This window comes from Euprymna scolopes, chromosome 7 (genome assembly GCF_053919585.1).
Source record: "Euprymna scolopes isolate OS-2025 chromosome 7, ASM5391958v1, whole genome shotgun sequence".
Lineage (NCBI taxonomy): Eukaryota > Metazoa > Mollusca > Cephalopoda > Sepiida > Sepiolidae > Euprymna > Euprymna scolopes.
In genome coordinates, this window is record NC_136488.1 from 83,802,130 (window position 1) to 83,820,998 (window position 18,869).

The window sequence follows — 18,869 nt, forward strand, 5'->3', positions numbered from 1 at the left end:
GGTTCAGGTCCCTGACTATCAAGCGGATAACATAAGCTCAGTTAAAACGTTTACCTCCAGCACCCTTATAAGTGACATGACTACAAGGATAGACATAGAAACAGAAAATTTTCAACATCTCAGGCAACTACTCACACAAAAATACTGCTGACCTAGAGTACCATTTTTCTTCTCCCTTTGTCAGAAAAATCACTCATTCTAAATGAGGACTGAGGGACAAATTTAAAGGTGGAGTTGTTTTTTATTTTGAGTATCTTTATTGGATTTTTAAATGTATATATGGATTTAAAAAAATATATATATACATTTGAGAGAGAGAGAGAGAGAGAGAGAAAGAGAACTGAAACATGCCTATAAATTTGCATTAAGATTTATATCTGTGGTAACGGTGATGAAAGACCAAGGGATAAGTGGCTATGGTTAGCATGTGTCTTCTGCAAGGAAACAATTGCTGTAAGTGGGCACGAATCCAGAACCGTTTGATTTTGAGGTGTGGGTTATGATTATGTCAAGTAAGTGCTGTAGGCAATCTAAAATAGTTAAAAAAAGTAGTGATACTTTTTGCTCAAGTATCAGTTCGTTTTTAGATGCTATATTGTCCACGTGTTTTGAATGGATGTTGGTTTATTTCTTGTCTTTTGGACTGTTGTCAGTGAAGAGAAGAAAGAACTACTACTGTTAAGAATGAACAACTTCACTGTTGCTGATGAAGAGAAAAAAATAATCCGTCTCCCTGTGTGAGAGCTGGCATTCTGCATGTTCTTTCCACTCTAAATTATTTATGACTGAAATAACAATTAACCAAACAAATCTTTCAGTACTAAATAAATATACAGTGTATTTATTATAGAGTATTATTATATAAATACACACACACACACATATATATATATATTAGTGATGGGATGATTCCAATATTTTTCCCTATCCTGATACAATTACCGATTCCGTTCGCGATGGCAAATTTCTTTTTTACACTCGAACAGAACATTCAAACATTCGCCCCCCCCCCCCGGCAAATGTATCACAAGAAAAACAAACAGGAATTATCCCTGCTGTTTAATGAAATGCTGCCCAATATGTATGTATGTAGAAAAAATAAAAAAATATCCATGGTATAAAGATGACTAGAAAATCTTTATTCCAAAAAGGATTTTATTTAGTTCATGACGTTTCATGACCTTCTTCTGGTATGCAAAATTGTGAGAAGAAAAAAAAAAAAAAGATGCTTTTTACAAATCAGCTCCATTTTTTTTTTTTCCTTTCCTCTCTTTGGTTTAGTGTCAAATTATTCTATTGCAATTCTAGTGTCTGTTGAAAACAAAAATCGATTATTTCAAACATATGCTCTATATATTGATCACTCATCTAGTGGCATGCACAGGTCTGGTGATACCTTAGTGATGCCTGGGATCAACTTCTTGATTGTATTCCATAAAGACTTGAGTACAAGTCCTAGTACTAATGTAAAGCCACATGCTCCTCCTCTTTCAATAACTGCCACCCCAATGCTGTGGTTTTCTTCTCTTTCATCTTCTTTTCTGGCTTTGTCGTCATCTCTCATGTTGGCAACTGCTGAGAGGGTGAGAACTGGTTCACAAGCATAAAAATAAACAATGCAAGAGAAACAAAATAAAACACAAACTTTGATACATTCTATAGATATCAGTTGTATTCCATGTGTGTGTGCATATGATACCATCACAGAAAATTATCCTTCAAATGCTAATATCCACATCGTAGTTGCTTGTCGAAGCTGTTCTCCTGATCTGCTCCAAGCAACCAACTTTTGTCTATGAAACCTATCATCAAGTGCCGCAAACTTAAAACTCTCAACTAATTTCAAATCTTAAATTTATTAACTCACAATCGAAAATCTATTCGGATCTTTTATCTTAGTCACTGCCACACTTGATTATCCATCTTATTTCTGATCGTCTTTGTGATTGTTGGTGAATCACTGTCATTTTACTAAACTCACTTCCTATACTTTTGTTCTGCCAATCAACTGTTTTCTCTCTTTTTATTAATCACTTCCTAACACTCTGGGGGAGGAAGCGTCAAGAGTATTATGCTGAGAAATATTGAAATATTATGAGAAAGAGAGATAGTATGAATATAATTGGATACCTTAATTGACCCTTCCCCCGCATGCCAATTGTAAAAGAGAATAAATTTTTAAAAGATGAAGAGAACTAAATATAAATATTGAAGAAAACCAAAAGATGAAACTAGACAAGACTAAATTGCTGTTGTTGCTGTTTGTTGGTCTCAGTAGACAACAGAGTTTTGCGTCTCAGATCAGTCTATTACCAAATTACAGTATTTGCGGTGACTGTGCAGGCCTATTGTGAATGGCAGGTTCTATGGAAGTTGTCACAAACGTAGGTAGCACCTGGTTCTTATACAGACCTCTTCTGTTTGTTCTCAGGAATTGATAAGTCTTGAAGAAGCTGGATTTCAATCGATTGCAGGTGAAACATGTATGCACATATGAAGCCAATAATGTGTGCACAAATCAAGAAATTAATACTGTACTACATCTCTACCTGTTACTGAGCAGTATTTTATAAACACTGGAGTTTCATAAGATTAACATGTACGAAACTAAAACAATACAATAATTACAGCAGTCAATTGTTATAGCGAGAGATCTTTATGAAAGTTGAAGAGACACCAAGATACTGAACAAGACAGATTAAATTGTTGTCATTGGCATTTGCTGTTTTAGGAGATAATGAAGTTCTGTCTCAAATTTGTGCAGGCCGATCTTGGCTCAGCAGGTTCTGTTACGTTTACTGCAGTTGTACATGGCACACCGGTTCTGATAGCTCTGATGAAGTGTTCTGCCGTCTCTTCTCTCCTCACTTCATCTTTAACAACTTCTCTAGCTGCTGCGATCTTCAACAAGACTGCCTGCTGTGTTGACGCTACAAAAGACTAAATAATTTCACATTATATAGCATTAACTTTTGCATAAGAGTAACTTTCCTGACATCATAAACAAGTTCTCTGATGCAAAATCTAGAACTCATCTTGTGTGAGTTTTAGATTAAGTGAGTTTTATTTATTTTGTTCGAGTTGGAGATTGGGCATTCGATAGGATGCCAGGAATTTACCTGCTATCTCAGACATTCCAACCAAGATCCTTTTTAGATTCTAACCGTCCCTTTAAGTGCATTTGTTTGCATGTCTCTTGGACTTGGTTCACTGGGTATATTTGCCAGGTAGTTTTTGAAATTCTTCTTTCTATGAATTCCATTGCTCCTATGATTACTGGAATGATGGAGATCTTCCTAAGATTCCAGTTTCTATTTCGTCCCCCCCCCTATCAGTTTTGTTGGATTCAGGATCATTGGGAGACACTAAGATTGTTTCAGGTTCAATAGCCCCATTTCCTAGGTATGTAGCTATAAGAATTACATAATCATAGTGGATGGTGTATGACTTATTTCCGTTCTTTCTGATACATTTCCAGGATTTGCTGCTACATTCAATATTAACACTTATCTTTCAAAGTGTTCTTAATATGCTCAAAAATGAATCTATGGTCCATCCATTTTTTTTTTTAAATTTCTTTTTCATGTTGTTAAGAAATAGGTTGTCTTTGGAATTGGCTTTGAAATGTTTCTGAACTTTTGAGATAAGGATTGATAATTTGGATTATCTTCTCTTCTCTATATAAATAAAATGAAATCATTTTACGCATCATATATTAGCTAAACCAGGGCGGGGGGGGGGGGGGCATCTATAAATATAAAAGCTAAAACGTGTGTGTGTGCTACTACGACAATGACGTCATGTTTGACCTAGAATACTTTGACGTTAGTTTCAACCACCTGCAAGTATCTTTAAAGGGTTAATTTTATCTGTTCTCAATTGTCTCTTTGGTGTAAAGGTAACATGCCAGGCATTTTTTTTTTCCGCCTTAGCCTCGATACTTCGGGTTCGAGCCGGTCTTCCTACCTAAACCTTTTTTCCTCTTTTACACCTCAGTTTTATATATAAAAATTGATGGTCATTATTTTTATCGTCATGCTTCATGCATGTTGACATCAACCACTATTCAGAAATGTTTACAATATAACTTAATACCGTACAGAAATATAATGAATATGAACATTAAATTTTAATTTGATGTTCACAAATCTCTAAGTCTATTCATGGACCCATTAGAGATCCATCGTGCCCTGATTAAAGGCCTGACATTAGGCCAATCTTCTTTCTTCCATTCATTTGTTAGACGTTTTCTGATGTTACACAAGCTTACTCAACAGTTCTCATGGTTCAAAAATTCAAAATTTTAATCAAATTCATGTTTCACTGAAGCAATTTCCTTCTTACAACTAACAATTTCTTAGTCTAGCAGTCGTGGCCTGATTCACCTTTCAAAAAAAAATTTTTTTTTTTCCTACTATTCTAATTATTTGAGGTTACTAACAAAATAGCTATATACACATGTCTGGGTGTGCATTTGTATGCTGTAAACTATAGGAACATGAAATTTGATAGAACCATCTGTACAGCTGATCATTCCTAAAAGAAGTCATTTTTTCTTAGTTTCCGAGAAATTTATTTTATTTAACTTTGATTTTAATGCGATTTAAACCGTTGTAAAAAATATACATATATATATTTTAATAGTACAAACACTGGCAACGCTCATCACATTTCTGGACACTTGATGTAAGGCATGCATTAATAGGAAATATATTGATGATGCTTTATCTCTGGAATTCAGACAATATTTCTTTTGAAATTGCATAACACATACATAGTGTGTGTTTGAACGAGAGGGGCAATATAACAAAAACAAACATTTTTTTTTTTTTTCCTTTAAAAAATTTTTCGTTAAAAATTTTTTTCCCTCCAAAATTTATTTTGATTTTCCTCCAAGTAACTTTCAACAAAAGCAATTCAGTTTTTCCAAAAGTATTCACATACATAAACATTTCTTCAATACATTTATTTAAAAAAGTGCTTGATAATAAAAAACATAAATAAAATCAGCAGAAAAATGACACTAAGATTGTATTAAAAAAAAAAAAAAAAAAAAAAAGAAAGAAATTAATAACTTGTTCTCCATCAGAAATTAATAACTTGCCGTTCTTCATCAGATGAGAAAAAAAAACAAAAACAAAAGAAAAACCCTACATTTCTTTATAAAGTATTAACTTTTACTACGTATATACTGAATTACTTATTTACTTTATCAGTATTTTTACAGAATTTGGATTTGACAAAAATGACTTGTCGAACTAAACCCAATTAAAAAAAAACAAACAATCTGGATCAAATTATGCAGATGTAACTATTTTTTTTTTTTTTAAATTAAAATGGAAGTTGGCTGAAATGAATAACACGGACTGATGATGTAGTTATGTTAAATTCAACTCCAATTGGCTCCATAGTATCACTTTCACCTGTGGATGTTGGCAACTTTCACATAGCTCCTCCTGATATTAGAGAGACCCAGGGAAACCAGTGCCAACAACAGAATCAAGTCGGTCAAAAAAGTCGTACCATGTTGATTCATAGAAATTTAGTGTTTTACTATGTAAAATTACAGAAACACCTGATAAATATGGAAACCAAAATGCTTGATTGATTTTTAATCCAATAAATTGGACATCACTGTTGGCTTCTTCCACTCCCTTCCCTAAACCACATTTCTTGTAATTACAGGTTTCCGACTTGTTGTCCTCATGTTGGTGCTTGCCATTACACTTTCGGGTCTTCTTCTGGCGTCGTTAGTCAGTCTGTAATTTTCTCGGAATTTTGATTTATTTAATCCACCAAAATAGACTACCCTCATTCTGCATTCAATGTAAAAAGATACATAAAAAACATAAAAATCCTAGGAATGTGAACATAACTTGAGTGGATTAAAAATGGATTAGGATCAAGTCTGAAGAAGATGAGAGATTGCAATGGTCAAAACGTTATTAACATGACAACAACCGGTCTGAAACATGTAAATAAGAACTCATCCTGAAAATATTGTCAAATGCAACATATTTTCTTTAATTGAAAAGAGCAGTTGACAATATTTATGAATGGCTATGGTACATCTGTTTTACTGTTTTCTTTCTGTCTTTGTAACCAAATTGGCAATAGCAGAATAGAATGATAATAATGGTTAAATTAAATACACAAACAAAAAACAACAAAAAGAAAGTGTATTTTTCGTTATATACATAATTACAATTCCACAATCTATACAATCAAGAAAGGAAAACGAAAAAAAAAAAAAAAAAAAAAAAACATTAATTAGAATACAATTCTTTTTCAAGCGAATTCAGAAGGAATGCTTTTTTTTCTTATTATAAAGCACAAATATTTCTGCAGCTTTTTACTCAATCATTTTTTGTTAACATTCACAAAAAAAAAAAAAAAAAAAAAAAAAAAAAAAAATCCTGGAGGTGGGAGAGTGGCACACAAACTGGAGTTGTCTTTAAAACAAATGCCTCAGTTAAGGATGAAAGCCGTGATGAGGAAACTCAAGATTTGTGAAATTTAGCTATACCTACTCACAAAACATATGCATGCATATATATATATATATATATATATATATATATATAGCATATTGATTTTGTAAGGGAGTCAATTTTAGGAATGATGAGCAAGAAAACTTGAGGCTCCCACACATTAGTAATATAGAAATATGTGAGGAAGAAAGGGATACAGATAGAGATATAAAGAGAGGAGATATAGAGAAAGGGGAGATACAGAAATGAAACACAGAAGGAGACAAAAAGAGTGAAGGTTTGATATTAGAACTAATTCTTTCCATGAAACATTTCTAAACCAATAAAAGGAAATTTGGTTCTTGTTCCCCCTATATTAAAAAAAAAACAAAAAAAAACAAAAAAAAACATGTATGATGTAGGTACTCATGACAAAACAAAAATATATTAAAAAAAAAAAAAATGTTTTATTTTTTTTTTTTTTAAATCATTTTAAAACGCTCAATTGGAACTTGGAAGTATTACAACATAAATTTTGTAAGTTTGAATTATTGACTTTTCTCTCCCTTTTTATAAACTGTTTTCAAAATGATGGAGAAGATGGCTGCTCTTCTGTTACTCATAAAATATGATTTTCTTAGCTTAAAAAAAAAACATACTTGATCAATTTACACTATTTCTGGAATATGATCTTATCTATCCATAACGGGTATATACAAAAATTTTTCTATATATATATATTTTTTTTATATAGTTTGAATACTAGACAATCACCAATAATTATTATTTATACTAAAAAATATTACAAATTCGATTTTTTTTTTAATTTTTGAAAAAAGAAAAAAAATACAAGTACGAATCATTTAAGACTTCTACTCGGTCATAACTGAAAGAATGAGAGAAAGCTATACTCTTGGAGTTCTGTTTGAAGTCCCGTATATATTCTAGAGTTTGACAAGATGCACCTGAAAAAGGTCAGAGGTTATATCGGTCAAAATGTTATAAGAATAACATCCAAGATCTGAATAATCCAAATTATCAATCCTCAGTTTTTTTTTAATCTATAAAGGAATTATGGAGAATGCACTACTTCCCATTTTCAAAGTATCTGCTTTACTCCTACTGTGCCGACACTATTATATATTTTATATCCATATAACAAACAAATGTAATTTTGTATTCGTATGTACGTTATCACCCCCCCCTTTCTTAAAAGATGAGATTGCCCTATCGCCAAAGATGCAATGGAAGAACATAAATTTTTAAATTTCATCTGATGTTGTTGTTGTATTGAATGACGCCCAAATTAAAATACACTTTTTTGGTCTTAGAGCTGAGATCAAAGTGCAGTATCTGTTTTGTCCAAAGATGAAGCAATAATATTGCAGGGTCTGTGTTTGCACATGGTGTCCATAGAATGTAAATATGTCACAAACTCCTCCAAGCATTTTGGAGATAGACCTTTATTACCAGATATATTTGAAACTACATTAACCAGAATAGTTAGATGTTTCAGTTAGAACAAAGATGGTACAATAATACAATGTTCGCATGGGACGTCCATGGAATGTAACTATCACAAACTCCTACAAGCGTTTTGGAAATAGAGCATCCAATAATCAGGTATATTCTGAAACTATATTAATCAGTATTTAAATATGTTTCAGTTTGAACAGAGGTGCTGCAATAATATTATAGGAACTGTGTTCGCACCGGACATCCATAGAATATAAATGTCTTAAGCATGGCAGCAATATACAAAAGATGAACGATACAACTGTAGAATTTACACAGGCCCCACTCATGGCCTCTGTTCAGTTTTGAGAAACAATGGATACCCTCTGTAAGGATGGCTGCATGTGTAATTCTGAAGCAAGGGTTATGCAATCTCTGACAACAGTTCTCTTGAGTCAGCTCTGCCTGATTCCAGTGGCAAGAAGTTTAAAACGATTGGAAATAACGCTGCACATACAGCACCTGGTATCCCAAATTGTTATTCATTTTAGTACTGACCATCTTGCTTAACTTCAGTGATCTAATGAGAACTAGTGTGTCAATATGATTATGCTAATTGTATTATATAAATTGAGTATGCATATGGGAGATAATCGCATGTCCTGAAGAACACAAAGTGAGAAACTGCTAGTCACCATGCACAGCTGACCTCATATCTCCAAATTTAGATCTCTATAAGCTCTGCCATGGATATTTAGCACTCTCCTTCATAAATACAGCAAAACAACTATATCAATTTATGTTCTAATGCTGGACTTAGTGTATTCTGGCCTCGATCAGTGAAGGAGAAATCCTAAATTGAGATAATTTTTATTTTTGTTCCAATCCAGAGTGTCCCTTATTTTTTAGGGGAGATTGATTTTCTCCACATTAAAAACTTGTATCTAACTTGGGGAAGCAAGTAAATAGGAACTATATTTATTTATATATGAAGAAAGAAACTTAGGAAGTTTGACTGATAAACATTCTTACAAAATTTTTTTTTAAACTCTTTTCCACCGTTTTATTTAAAACTAGGAGAAAGACAATTTGACTCATTTTCTATTAAATTTTAAAAAAATAAATAATTAAAAAAAAAATTTTAAAAATGCATTTTTTTTTTTTAATTACGAACTTTTTTTATTTATATATTTTTTTAAAATGTAAATAACATTATCGATATGAAGAAGAATATACAATAGATAAAGGCGGAAGGGGGAGGGGTCATGATGGGGGAAGATCAAACTATGACATACTTTGAGAGGAACCGGCCCTGACAAATGAACAAAAATTACAAACAAATGTGATGAACCTGTTTTGGTTGAATTAGTTTAGAAATAACTGGTATCAAAGATAAAAAGATCAGATCAACGTCACCACTAAAAAAAAGAAAAAAAAAGAAAAAAGGACACTGACCAACTGATAGATTGATGTATGTATACAAAGCACTCGTCCCCACCTTCCTTCCTGTTCATTCTTTTAATAATTATTTAATAGTAGTAATAGTAGTCGCCAATGCACAACACACATACACACTAGAAAGAATTAGTCCTCCTCCTTCTCTTCCTGTGAATCTCCTAATTGTCATAGTCATTAGTAGTAGAAGAAATAGTTGTAAGTAAGAGTCAGTATGAATGTGATCTACATTTGTCGCATTTACTGACCAAGAGAGAGATAGAGGCTGAGAGATCAGAATAGAATTATTCAGTTGCTACGAAAAAACCATGCTATCACTTTCCACAGCATATAGCCAAGAAGTGTAGGGTAAATGACCAAGTCCCGTTGTGACCGTTTCTGGTGTTCTTGTTCTAACATAACTACACGACGTGTCAATTTAGCTAGGTGTGTACGCAGTAATGTTGCCTCGTCCTCTTCGTTCAATAGTAGTGTGTCATTAGGAGATGTACCAGGAGTGTATACAGGAGCATTCACCCTGAAATTAAAAAGAAAAAAAAAAAAGAAAAAAGAAAATAAAATTAAGTTTTCTTTTAGTCGTTTAAAACATGGCAAGAAATGGATCAAATAGATTTGAGGCACCTCAGACACAACAATAGGGATGTAAGTAGCCAATGGCAAAAAAAAGCTGAAATTGAGATCACACTCCTCTTCACCTCAGTGTTAAGAGAAGATAGCACAAAAAAAAAAAAAAAATTATCTAAACATCAGTTTTTAACAAAGAAAAAACAAGAAAAGCATATTTTATATGTGTAACGTAAGGGAGAAACATGAAGTCATTCTTTGATGAAAGAATGAGTCATCTTACTCCCTTACCCTCTTCATGACAAAATTAACATTTTCAGAAACCACTATCAAACAGAAAATCATATATATGTATATCTCTATTATTGCATAAAAGGAATTGTGTGTGTGTGTTTTCCCTATGGACTCGAAAAATCAATTTTTATGAAAAATCACACGAAGATACTTTATATGCCTGGCAGTGTTCTTAGATAGGTTTTGTATCTGAATGTTTTAGATAAGCATTGATAATTAAAAAAATCTGATGAAAAAAGGAACAGGCGATTTTGACCAAAGCTAATACCTTACACAGCCTAAATTCACAAGTACATTTGAGAAGTTTTATTACCACACAAGCTGAAAGACTGGACATAAAATCAACAGTAGGTTCTTTGATATAAAGGCACATTTGAAATGAATGTTTCTGTTTAAAGCACAACTGTACTATGATACTTGACTTTTGCATTTTAAACTTTAATTCAAGCCATTATATGTAAAAAAATTATTTTATAAAAATCAACAGTGCAATGTAGACTACAATGTATGTGCACTGCGATGGGTCCCCAATTAGAGCAGACAATCGTTCCAATTGAAAAATAGGCGATTTCTCAGATTTCGATAACAAAAATATGGGAGTGTGAAACATTCGTTGATCAACATTCAGTCCCAGGCAATGTCAGGTCCCCCTGCTAGTTTATGTAATATATATAGGATATCAATAAAAAAGCGGAGAACCCAGACGATTTAAATGGAAGTCTGCTTACTCTGGATTAAAAAATTTTTGTTACAAACGGAGAACTAAGATCCCTGAAACAACCAAAAGGACACGTTGTCTAAAAACATTTTTTACTGAATTTTTACTTATGACTTTCAATTTCGTCGTTTGATAAATTAAAGATTTTTATAGTAAAAAAATTAAATATTTAAAACATTTTAAAGAAATACAATAGTGTTTCATAAATCACAAAAGTTTACTAAACAAAATTTTTTGTAAGTAAAACCCTGAATTTTTTTTTTTTTTTAGATTAGTAAAACTTTCTGTAAATGAAACCTTATAAATATCGTTCTGTTTATACTTCAAACCAGAAGTAAAAAAATAAAAATAAATAAAAAGCAAAATGTATCCTTTTAGTTGTTGCTCATTTTGAAGTGCCTGTAATCCATTTGATTCCAAGAAATTAGATAAGAGAAATTGTATTTTTATTAAGATCTAGTGAACATCTCTCAAATTTTTATTTACTTTTTTTTTTTTGGGGGGGGGGGTTTAAAAGTAATAGAACTTGATTGAAATTATGACAAAAACAACTCATGTTTTAGCTAATAAAAATTAGAGCTTGATCTGTGTCAGATTAACACCATTTCGTCTACTGTTCTAAGTGAATAATAAAAAAAAAAAAAACAACAAATATCTAGTTTCACCCTAATTAAAGTAGAGCTCAATGTAGTCATTAAAATGTAAGCTTAACCATATCCTGTTTTACTAACGGCTATCACAAAGTTTGAAGATATTGTTGACCATTGATCATAAAAAGACAGATCAGTTGTACTATAAATGGCAGAACTTAGCTTCTGAAGAAAAATATATAAATTTACTAAAAATTATATGAATTGAGTAATGTCTATTTCATAGGAGTCTACTTAATACTGCGTACATTTAGAAACTGAAATAAAATTAAAACAAAAAGGTTTATATGAATTAACAAAAGAAAAATGGAAATAATCTAACAGCATCATAATCAAAAGCATATTTTGTTGTATTTAAAATCAATCTTTACTTTTATATTATTTGGATTATTTGGATAACTGCTGTCGAGTGTTATTTGAACAATACTTCTACTGATTTAACCTCTTCTTCAAGTGTATCTTGTCAAACTTTGCATGTGACACTTAATTTAATCCATGACAGTAGCATGCTTTCGTTTTGTCAGCCATTAAGTAATTTGCAATTTTATTCTTCCAAAAGAGTGTCACTTACAATTGAATTTTACTTAGTATTGTATCAGTTACACTATGGGTACTTATGGATAAGATACATCCGAAGAAGGTTGGAGATTGCATTGGCTTAAATATTCTGAAAATAATGCTCAAGATGAGCATAGTAGTTTAAATAATTAAAATAATACACTATGTACATTAAGAAAATGGATGAAGAAGAAAAAAAAAAAAAAAGAAGAAGACTTCACCGCCTACACTAATTATATATATATATATATATATATAATGATCTTATGTACTCTTTAAATTAAATGGAATTAAGATTAAGAAGCTTTAGTCATTAGTACATAAATCTTGTTTATTTATTGTATAATTAGTCAACACTTGCAAAAGTAGCTGCAATTTCACTTGAATTTTGAACACGAATGCAGACATGAGACTTATAGATATATACATTTGATACACAAGTTTTTCCAATCAAATAAATAATTGATAGTATTAAAAAATAATCGCATCATGAATTGAAAGAAAAAAAATGTTCAGTTATTTTTCCATGGTTTGTATGTTTATTTATTGCACACACATTTCTTTTTTTTATTTTTAATACTTCCAGTCATAAACACTGTCCGCGTGCCATGTTTGGTTGAACTCCATTCAATAGCTTGACTTTTCAGGACAGTGACAAACACATCAGTTTATTTATCAGAAGATGGATTCTGAATTAAATTAGGGATGAGAACTTACATGAAATATAGTAATAGTAATGATACATAATTTCGACATTTTAACACCAAAATAAGTAAATTAATAAGATGAAAAATAAAAAAAATTTGTAAAATATATTTTAGCACTATGGAAAATTAAATTTAATAATGATTAGTTTAGAAATTGACCATAATAAGCCATTTATTAGATATATGTTATATTCAATTTTTTTTTCTTTTTTACTGTTTAAAATAAAATGGACATTTTTTTCTCCCTAGATAAAATGTTAATGCTACCCTCCCCCAGATTTTAAAGGTCAGAATGAGACTAAGTTGGGGGGTAGTAGCAGAAATAATCTTTACAAAATTAAAAAAAAAAAAAAAAAAAAAATTATTTAAGAGTTGTAAATGTATCAGGAAATTAAAATATTGATAAGATTTGGGTTCTTATTTTGGGAAAGGGATATCATTGACAGCACAAAATACACAGGATGAGATATAGATATATATAACAAATTTTTTCTTTTCTTTAAATTAAAGATGATTTGCAAGATATTTACTTTTAAATTATAACTAAATGCTCCTCTCCCCTAAAAAATTTATATAAAATTAACTTGAAATAATAAACTTATTTGAATTTGTGAAAGTAAACTTAGTATCAATATCGCTAAAACAAATGATATATGTTTGCTTATGTCAGCGATGTAATAATCTGGATTTGGAAAAATAAACTTCTAGCTAGTTTTATGATAAAAAAGTTTTCTTTCAAACATTCAATTTTCTTTGGTAAATATTAAATTCATGCATGCAGCTTATATTTAATTAGCTTAGCATGTTATAAACTCAGATATTTGTAGCAACAAGGTTTTTTTCTTTTTAAATTGCAGATCTAATAATTATTGTTGAAACAATTTTCGATATCCAATGAAAGAATTAAGGAAAACAGGGTTTTAATTTCTATTAAGAAACAAAAATCTTTGGAATACAAACCCATTTTTAAGAACGGTCATTGATGGTTGTTTACGTTCAGGTTCTGTAGATTCTTCTAAAGTAGGAAACTGTTCTTCTAATGTAAGTGTGCGGGGTGGAGTAAGCATTCCAACGTAAGACATTTCTGGTTGAGGTATGTCATCAAAATCAAACTGACGCATACTTGATTTCAAGCCGACATGTCTATCCTCACCTGAAAGGTTTAAAGAATCAAGTTACAGAGATATAAAATTACATCTACAAAAACAAAACAAAAAATATCTACAAAGGAATTAATAATTAACTAATTAGACCTACTGTATTTACATATTAAAATCTTAAAAAAAAAAAACTGGTCATATTTAATCAGAAGGGATTTTTCTCTGTATACACAGACAAGATTTCTGCTCAACAGAAAGTGGAAGACAAAAGGAAGTTTTAACCAATAAAATTAATAGAATTTATAACACTTGAAATATTGCCTATTTTCTTTGTTGTTTCAAAGAAAAATATTTTTACAATTGTTGATGATCACATTTTTTTGACATTCCTTTTCTTCCTACCCTCCATTTTTTTTTTTGCCTTTTCATAATACACATACACACACACACACTTGAAATAGATAACATATAGGTTAATCACAGAATTTATGATTAACATTAAGGATCATAACCACTATTGGATTAAGTCAAAAGGATAATTAACCATATTTCAGGAACATCTGCATTTTTTTTTCCCAGAGATATCTAGTTTGTCATAAAGATTGGTGCATCTTTCAAATATACCTACTCTCTGATGTACAATGGCAACACTGCTGTCTCAATTTTCAATATACTGTGAAAATCTAGAGTGGAGGAATATGATCAGTTTCATCTATTTATACAATCAATGGTTTTGTTGGAAAGTAGTCCTTATAAGCAACCCACATACTCTATCCTATAAAATAACATTTGAAAGTAATTTCAATATTAAAGTAATATTGTATTTACAAAAGATTTTTTAGTAATAAATTAAAGAAAAAAATGGGAAATAAAGTCCTGTTATATCATTTTGATTATAAAGAAAAAAATAAAATAAAAAGAAAGAAGCACAATCACTTTCTAACAGATGTTACATAGTTCTGAAAAAATTCAGTCTGTATGGAAGAACACTTTATAGGAATGCGGGATTAATCTAATAAATTCCATGAAATCACAATGAACACAAACATTTTCACATCTAAAAAGCAAATAAATACAGGTTGACTCTGCAAAAGGTTATTTTTGTTTTTATTGTTATCTATTCCTATTTAGTACAACTTCATTATCAACAACATCATATTCAGTTTAACATCAGTTTTACATGTTGGCCTGTGTTGAATGGCTTCTAAAAACCGACTTCCAAAATAACATATCTCTGGCCAGGTTTTTATTTATCATACTTTCTAAAATCAATCCGTATCACCTCCTCACATCTTTTCCTTGGTCTTCTGCTGCCAACTGACTCTGCCACCATTAACTTTTGTACATCTACTAACTCAAGCACTATCATCTATTCTTTCAAGGAAGTCTTGTTCTGCACACATCTTTCTCTACACATTGTCCAGATTTAATATTCTTCAGATCATCACATCTAAGCCGATCTAAAGCTCACATTACACATCCATCACGTTATTTTGGTATCATTTCTCTCCAGCTAACATATACTCAATCCTCACTGGCCAAGCCTTATTTCCATACATCATCACACTGCATACACATGCCTGATAAACTTTTTCATTATTCAACAGTGATAATGCTCTTCTAGTTAGTAATGACAGAAGTTTCCTAAACTTACTCCATCTGCTCCTAACTCTTGCAACCACAATAGCACCTGCTCCAATGTTATCAAAGTAACAACATTTCTAGACAACCTCATCATCCAGATATACTTTCTCCACATCAGAGTTCTTATCCACTTCCATTGTCTTACACTTGTTGCGCATAAACTGTTTATCTCTCAAACCATCTGTTATTCCATTGCACATTTTGTGTACCCAATGCTTACAAGCTAGACAAACATTCACTCTCAAACCTTTACTTTTGATAGTTTTTCTCCAAGTCTCTAAGTAGACTTTCCATTTTTTGACAGGCAAATACTAAATCAGCATACATCTCTTCTGAACAACCCGTACAAAACTACCTAGACAATACTTCTAAATAGGGATGCACCAATAAGTAAATTGGCCAATTACTCAGTAATTGACCTTTGATAATTGGCAGATCACTTATTAGCCAGACAATTGACAGGTTTTCCAATGCCGATTTATCAACAAATTTTGTTGTCATAAAAGGTACTAATATCAATTTAATTATATTGAAGGTCAAGAAATAATAATACCAAACAACATACCGTTTAGTGCTGCACAAGGCATATTTTGCTACTTAATCTGACAGTCAATTTTTAATTCAGTAATTAATTAGATTTTTCCTACATCAATCAATATAAAACTTATGACTGGATTCAGAATAAAATTTTCTTTAAAATGTTATTTTAATATTTTTGTTGTGATTTGTATATTCCAAGAAATTGCAATTTAATTCTGCCTATTAACAACAGAACATGCTGCCATGGCAGGTCTGTGAACAGTAGATAACTTTTCAGACACACACATTTTAGGTCTGCTCATATAAATACTCAACACAGAAGTTCTGTTCGATGAACTTTAATATTTTTTAACTATGAAGAGAAAAGAATTGTCTTTATCACGGAATTTAAACAAAACCCATGCGACTTTCTAGTCAAAAGTTAGAAAGCCTTGAAGTTGAGGCTTTCCTGTACAAAAATAAATCAAAAACTATATAGCCAATATATTCATTTCTTTGGTTATAAAATTTGAAAAGAATTAGTTAAAAACTTTTTACATGCGCCGATATTTTATTGTTTTTTCAGTGCTGTTCCTCACAAGTGACGTGCGATGCTGTCAAGTAAATTCATAAAACGTTTGTTTACAAAGTAGCTTACAGCAACAAGGTATACTTTTTTTGGTAAAACTTGCAGAGAATGCTCTGTTTTACGGTTGTTGTAAAAAAATAGAATGGAAATTTGAATTTCATTCCATTTTAAATTCGGTACATTTTTACATCCAACTCCTTGTTCACATTCTACATGTCAACTTTCATAGGTTTTCGAGTATGCTGACAAGGTTGGGGGTGTCTATTCTGAAAGCCGTTCTTAATATGGGCAGGTTGGGGGTGTTTGTTGTAAACATACCCGAAAAATCGACATTTCCAATGTGAACAGCGAGTTGAACTTATGTAAAAAAAAAAATACCAAAGAGGTTTACCAAATTGACTTTTTTTCCTTTCACAATCAAATTGTTTTTCGTAAAAATTTTTTTTTTATATAAAAAAAAATTAAGAAATCTTTTGTTTTTATTTATATATATATATATATATATATATATATATATAAAAAGTAAGACTTGAATGCCATTCTTTTTACATGCGCATTAGTAGAAATGATAACAAGCGCCGATATTTTATTGTTTTTTCAGTGCTGTTCCTCACAAGTGACGTGCGATGCTGTCAAGTAAATTCATAAAACGTTTGTTTACAAAGTAGCTTACAGCAACAAGGTATACTTTTTTTGGTAAAACTTGCAGAGAATGCTCTGTTTTACGGTTGTTGTAAAAAAATAGAATGGAAATTTGAATTTCATTCCATTTTAAATTCGGTACATTTTTACATCCAACTCCTTGTTCACATTCTACATGTCAACTTTCATAGGTTTTCGAGTATGCTGACAAGGTTGGGGGTGTCTATTCTGAAAGCCGTTCTTAATATGGGCAGGTTGGGGGTGTTTGTTGTAAACATACCCGAAAAATCGACATTTCCAATGTGAACAGCGAGTTGAACTTATGTAAAAAAAAAAATACCAAAGAGGTTTACCAAATTGACTTTTTTTCCTTTCACAATCAAATTATTGTTTTTCGTAAAAATTTTTTTTTTATATAAAAAAAAATTAAGAAATCTTTTGTTTTTATTTATATATATATATATATATATATATATATATATATATATATATATATATATAAAAAGTAAGACTTGAATGCCATTCTTTTGATTAATTTCGTTTTTTTGGGACACAAAAAAAAGTTTAGAACGCAACAAAATTTAAATTACTGTTCCATTTTTACAACAACCGTAAAACAGAGCATTTTCCACAAGTTTTACCCCTTTTTTATTTTTTAATTATTTAGAAAATATCAGGTTTTGATTATTGAAAAAAAAAAAAAAAAAATTTGAACAGAATAAAGTTTGATACTTATGCACTTATATTACTGTGCTATTTTTAAAAAATAGTATTTTCAAGTTAAATTCAAATTTTACAATTGTTTTTTTATTAAATTGTTAGGTGAAAATACAGAATAATTACAAAACACTTCCCCTTTCCCCTCGTAAGAAAGGATTTTTAAATAATAACATTATTTCTGCACGGTAACATAAGTGCATTAATACAGAGAGTTTATTTGTATAAAACTAAATGAAAAACACGTTTAAATGGGATAAGAATGTTTCATAGTGACACACAATATGGTTTCCGTTCTGCTAGATCTACAGCAGATGTGCTTACAGTTATATCTCATAGGATTAGCGAATCTCTCGACAGAGGCAACCTTTCTAGGGCAATTGCTCTTGACATATCAAAGGCCTTTGATAGGGTATGGCATAAAGGTTTACTTCACAAGATCTCCAGCTATGGTATTGCTGGAAATGTCTTCTCAATTATTAAATCATTTCTCTCTGATAGGTTCATAAGAGTAGTAGTTGATGGGCAAAAATCAGAAGCTCACAGTATAAATGCTGGAGTCCCTCAGGGGTCGATCCTGGGCCCAACTCTTTTCCTGATCTACATTAATGATCTTCCAAATCACATCCTTACATCATTCGTAGACATTTTTGCTGATGACACTACCATCTATGGTAGCACATCTAAGACAGTAAACGACCAAGTTCTCTCCGATTCTCTCTCCTCTGATCTTGATCACGTTGTACAATGGGGAAAGGAGTGGCTGGTTACTTTTAATGCATCTAAA

The 18,869-nt window shown here is 31.1% G+C and overlaps 1 protein-coding gene across 4 annotated transcripts in view; it reads right to left on the reverse strand.

Moving 5' to 3' along the window:
• Positions 1 to 7,304: 7,304 nt before the first annotated feature.
• The window catches only part of LOC145279814 (mitochondrial fission factor-like), an 86,532-nt gene continuing 74,967 nt past the window's right edge, over positions 7,305 to 18,869 (reverse strand). For all 4 annotated transcript variants that reach the window (XM_080131182.1, XM_080131184.1, XM_080131181.1 and 1 more), the window contains 2 exons: positions 13,832 to 14,024; positions 7,305 to 9,897 (listed from right to left, as the gene is read on the reverse strand). In XM_080131182.1, the coding sequence (XP_079987308.1) occupies positions 9,669 to 9,897; positions 13,832 to 14,024 (422 nt within the window). In that variant the 3' untranslated portion in view covers positions 7,305 to 9,668. The remainder of the gene's footprint in view (positions 9,898 to 13,831; positions 14,025 to 18,869) is intronic.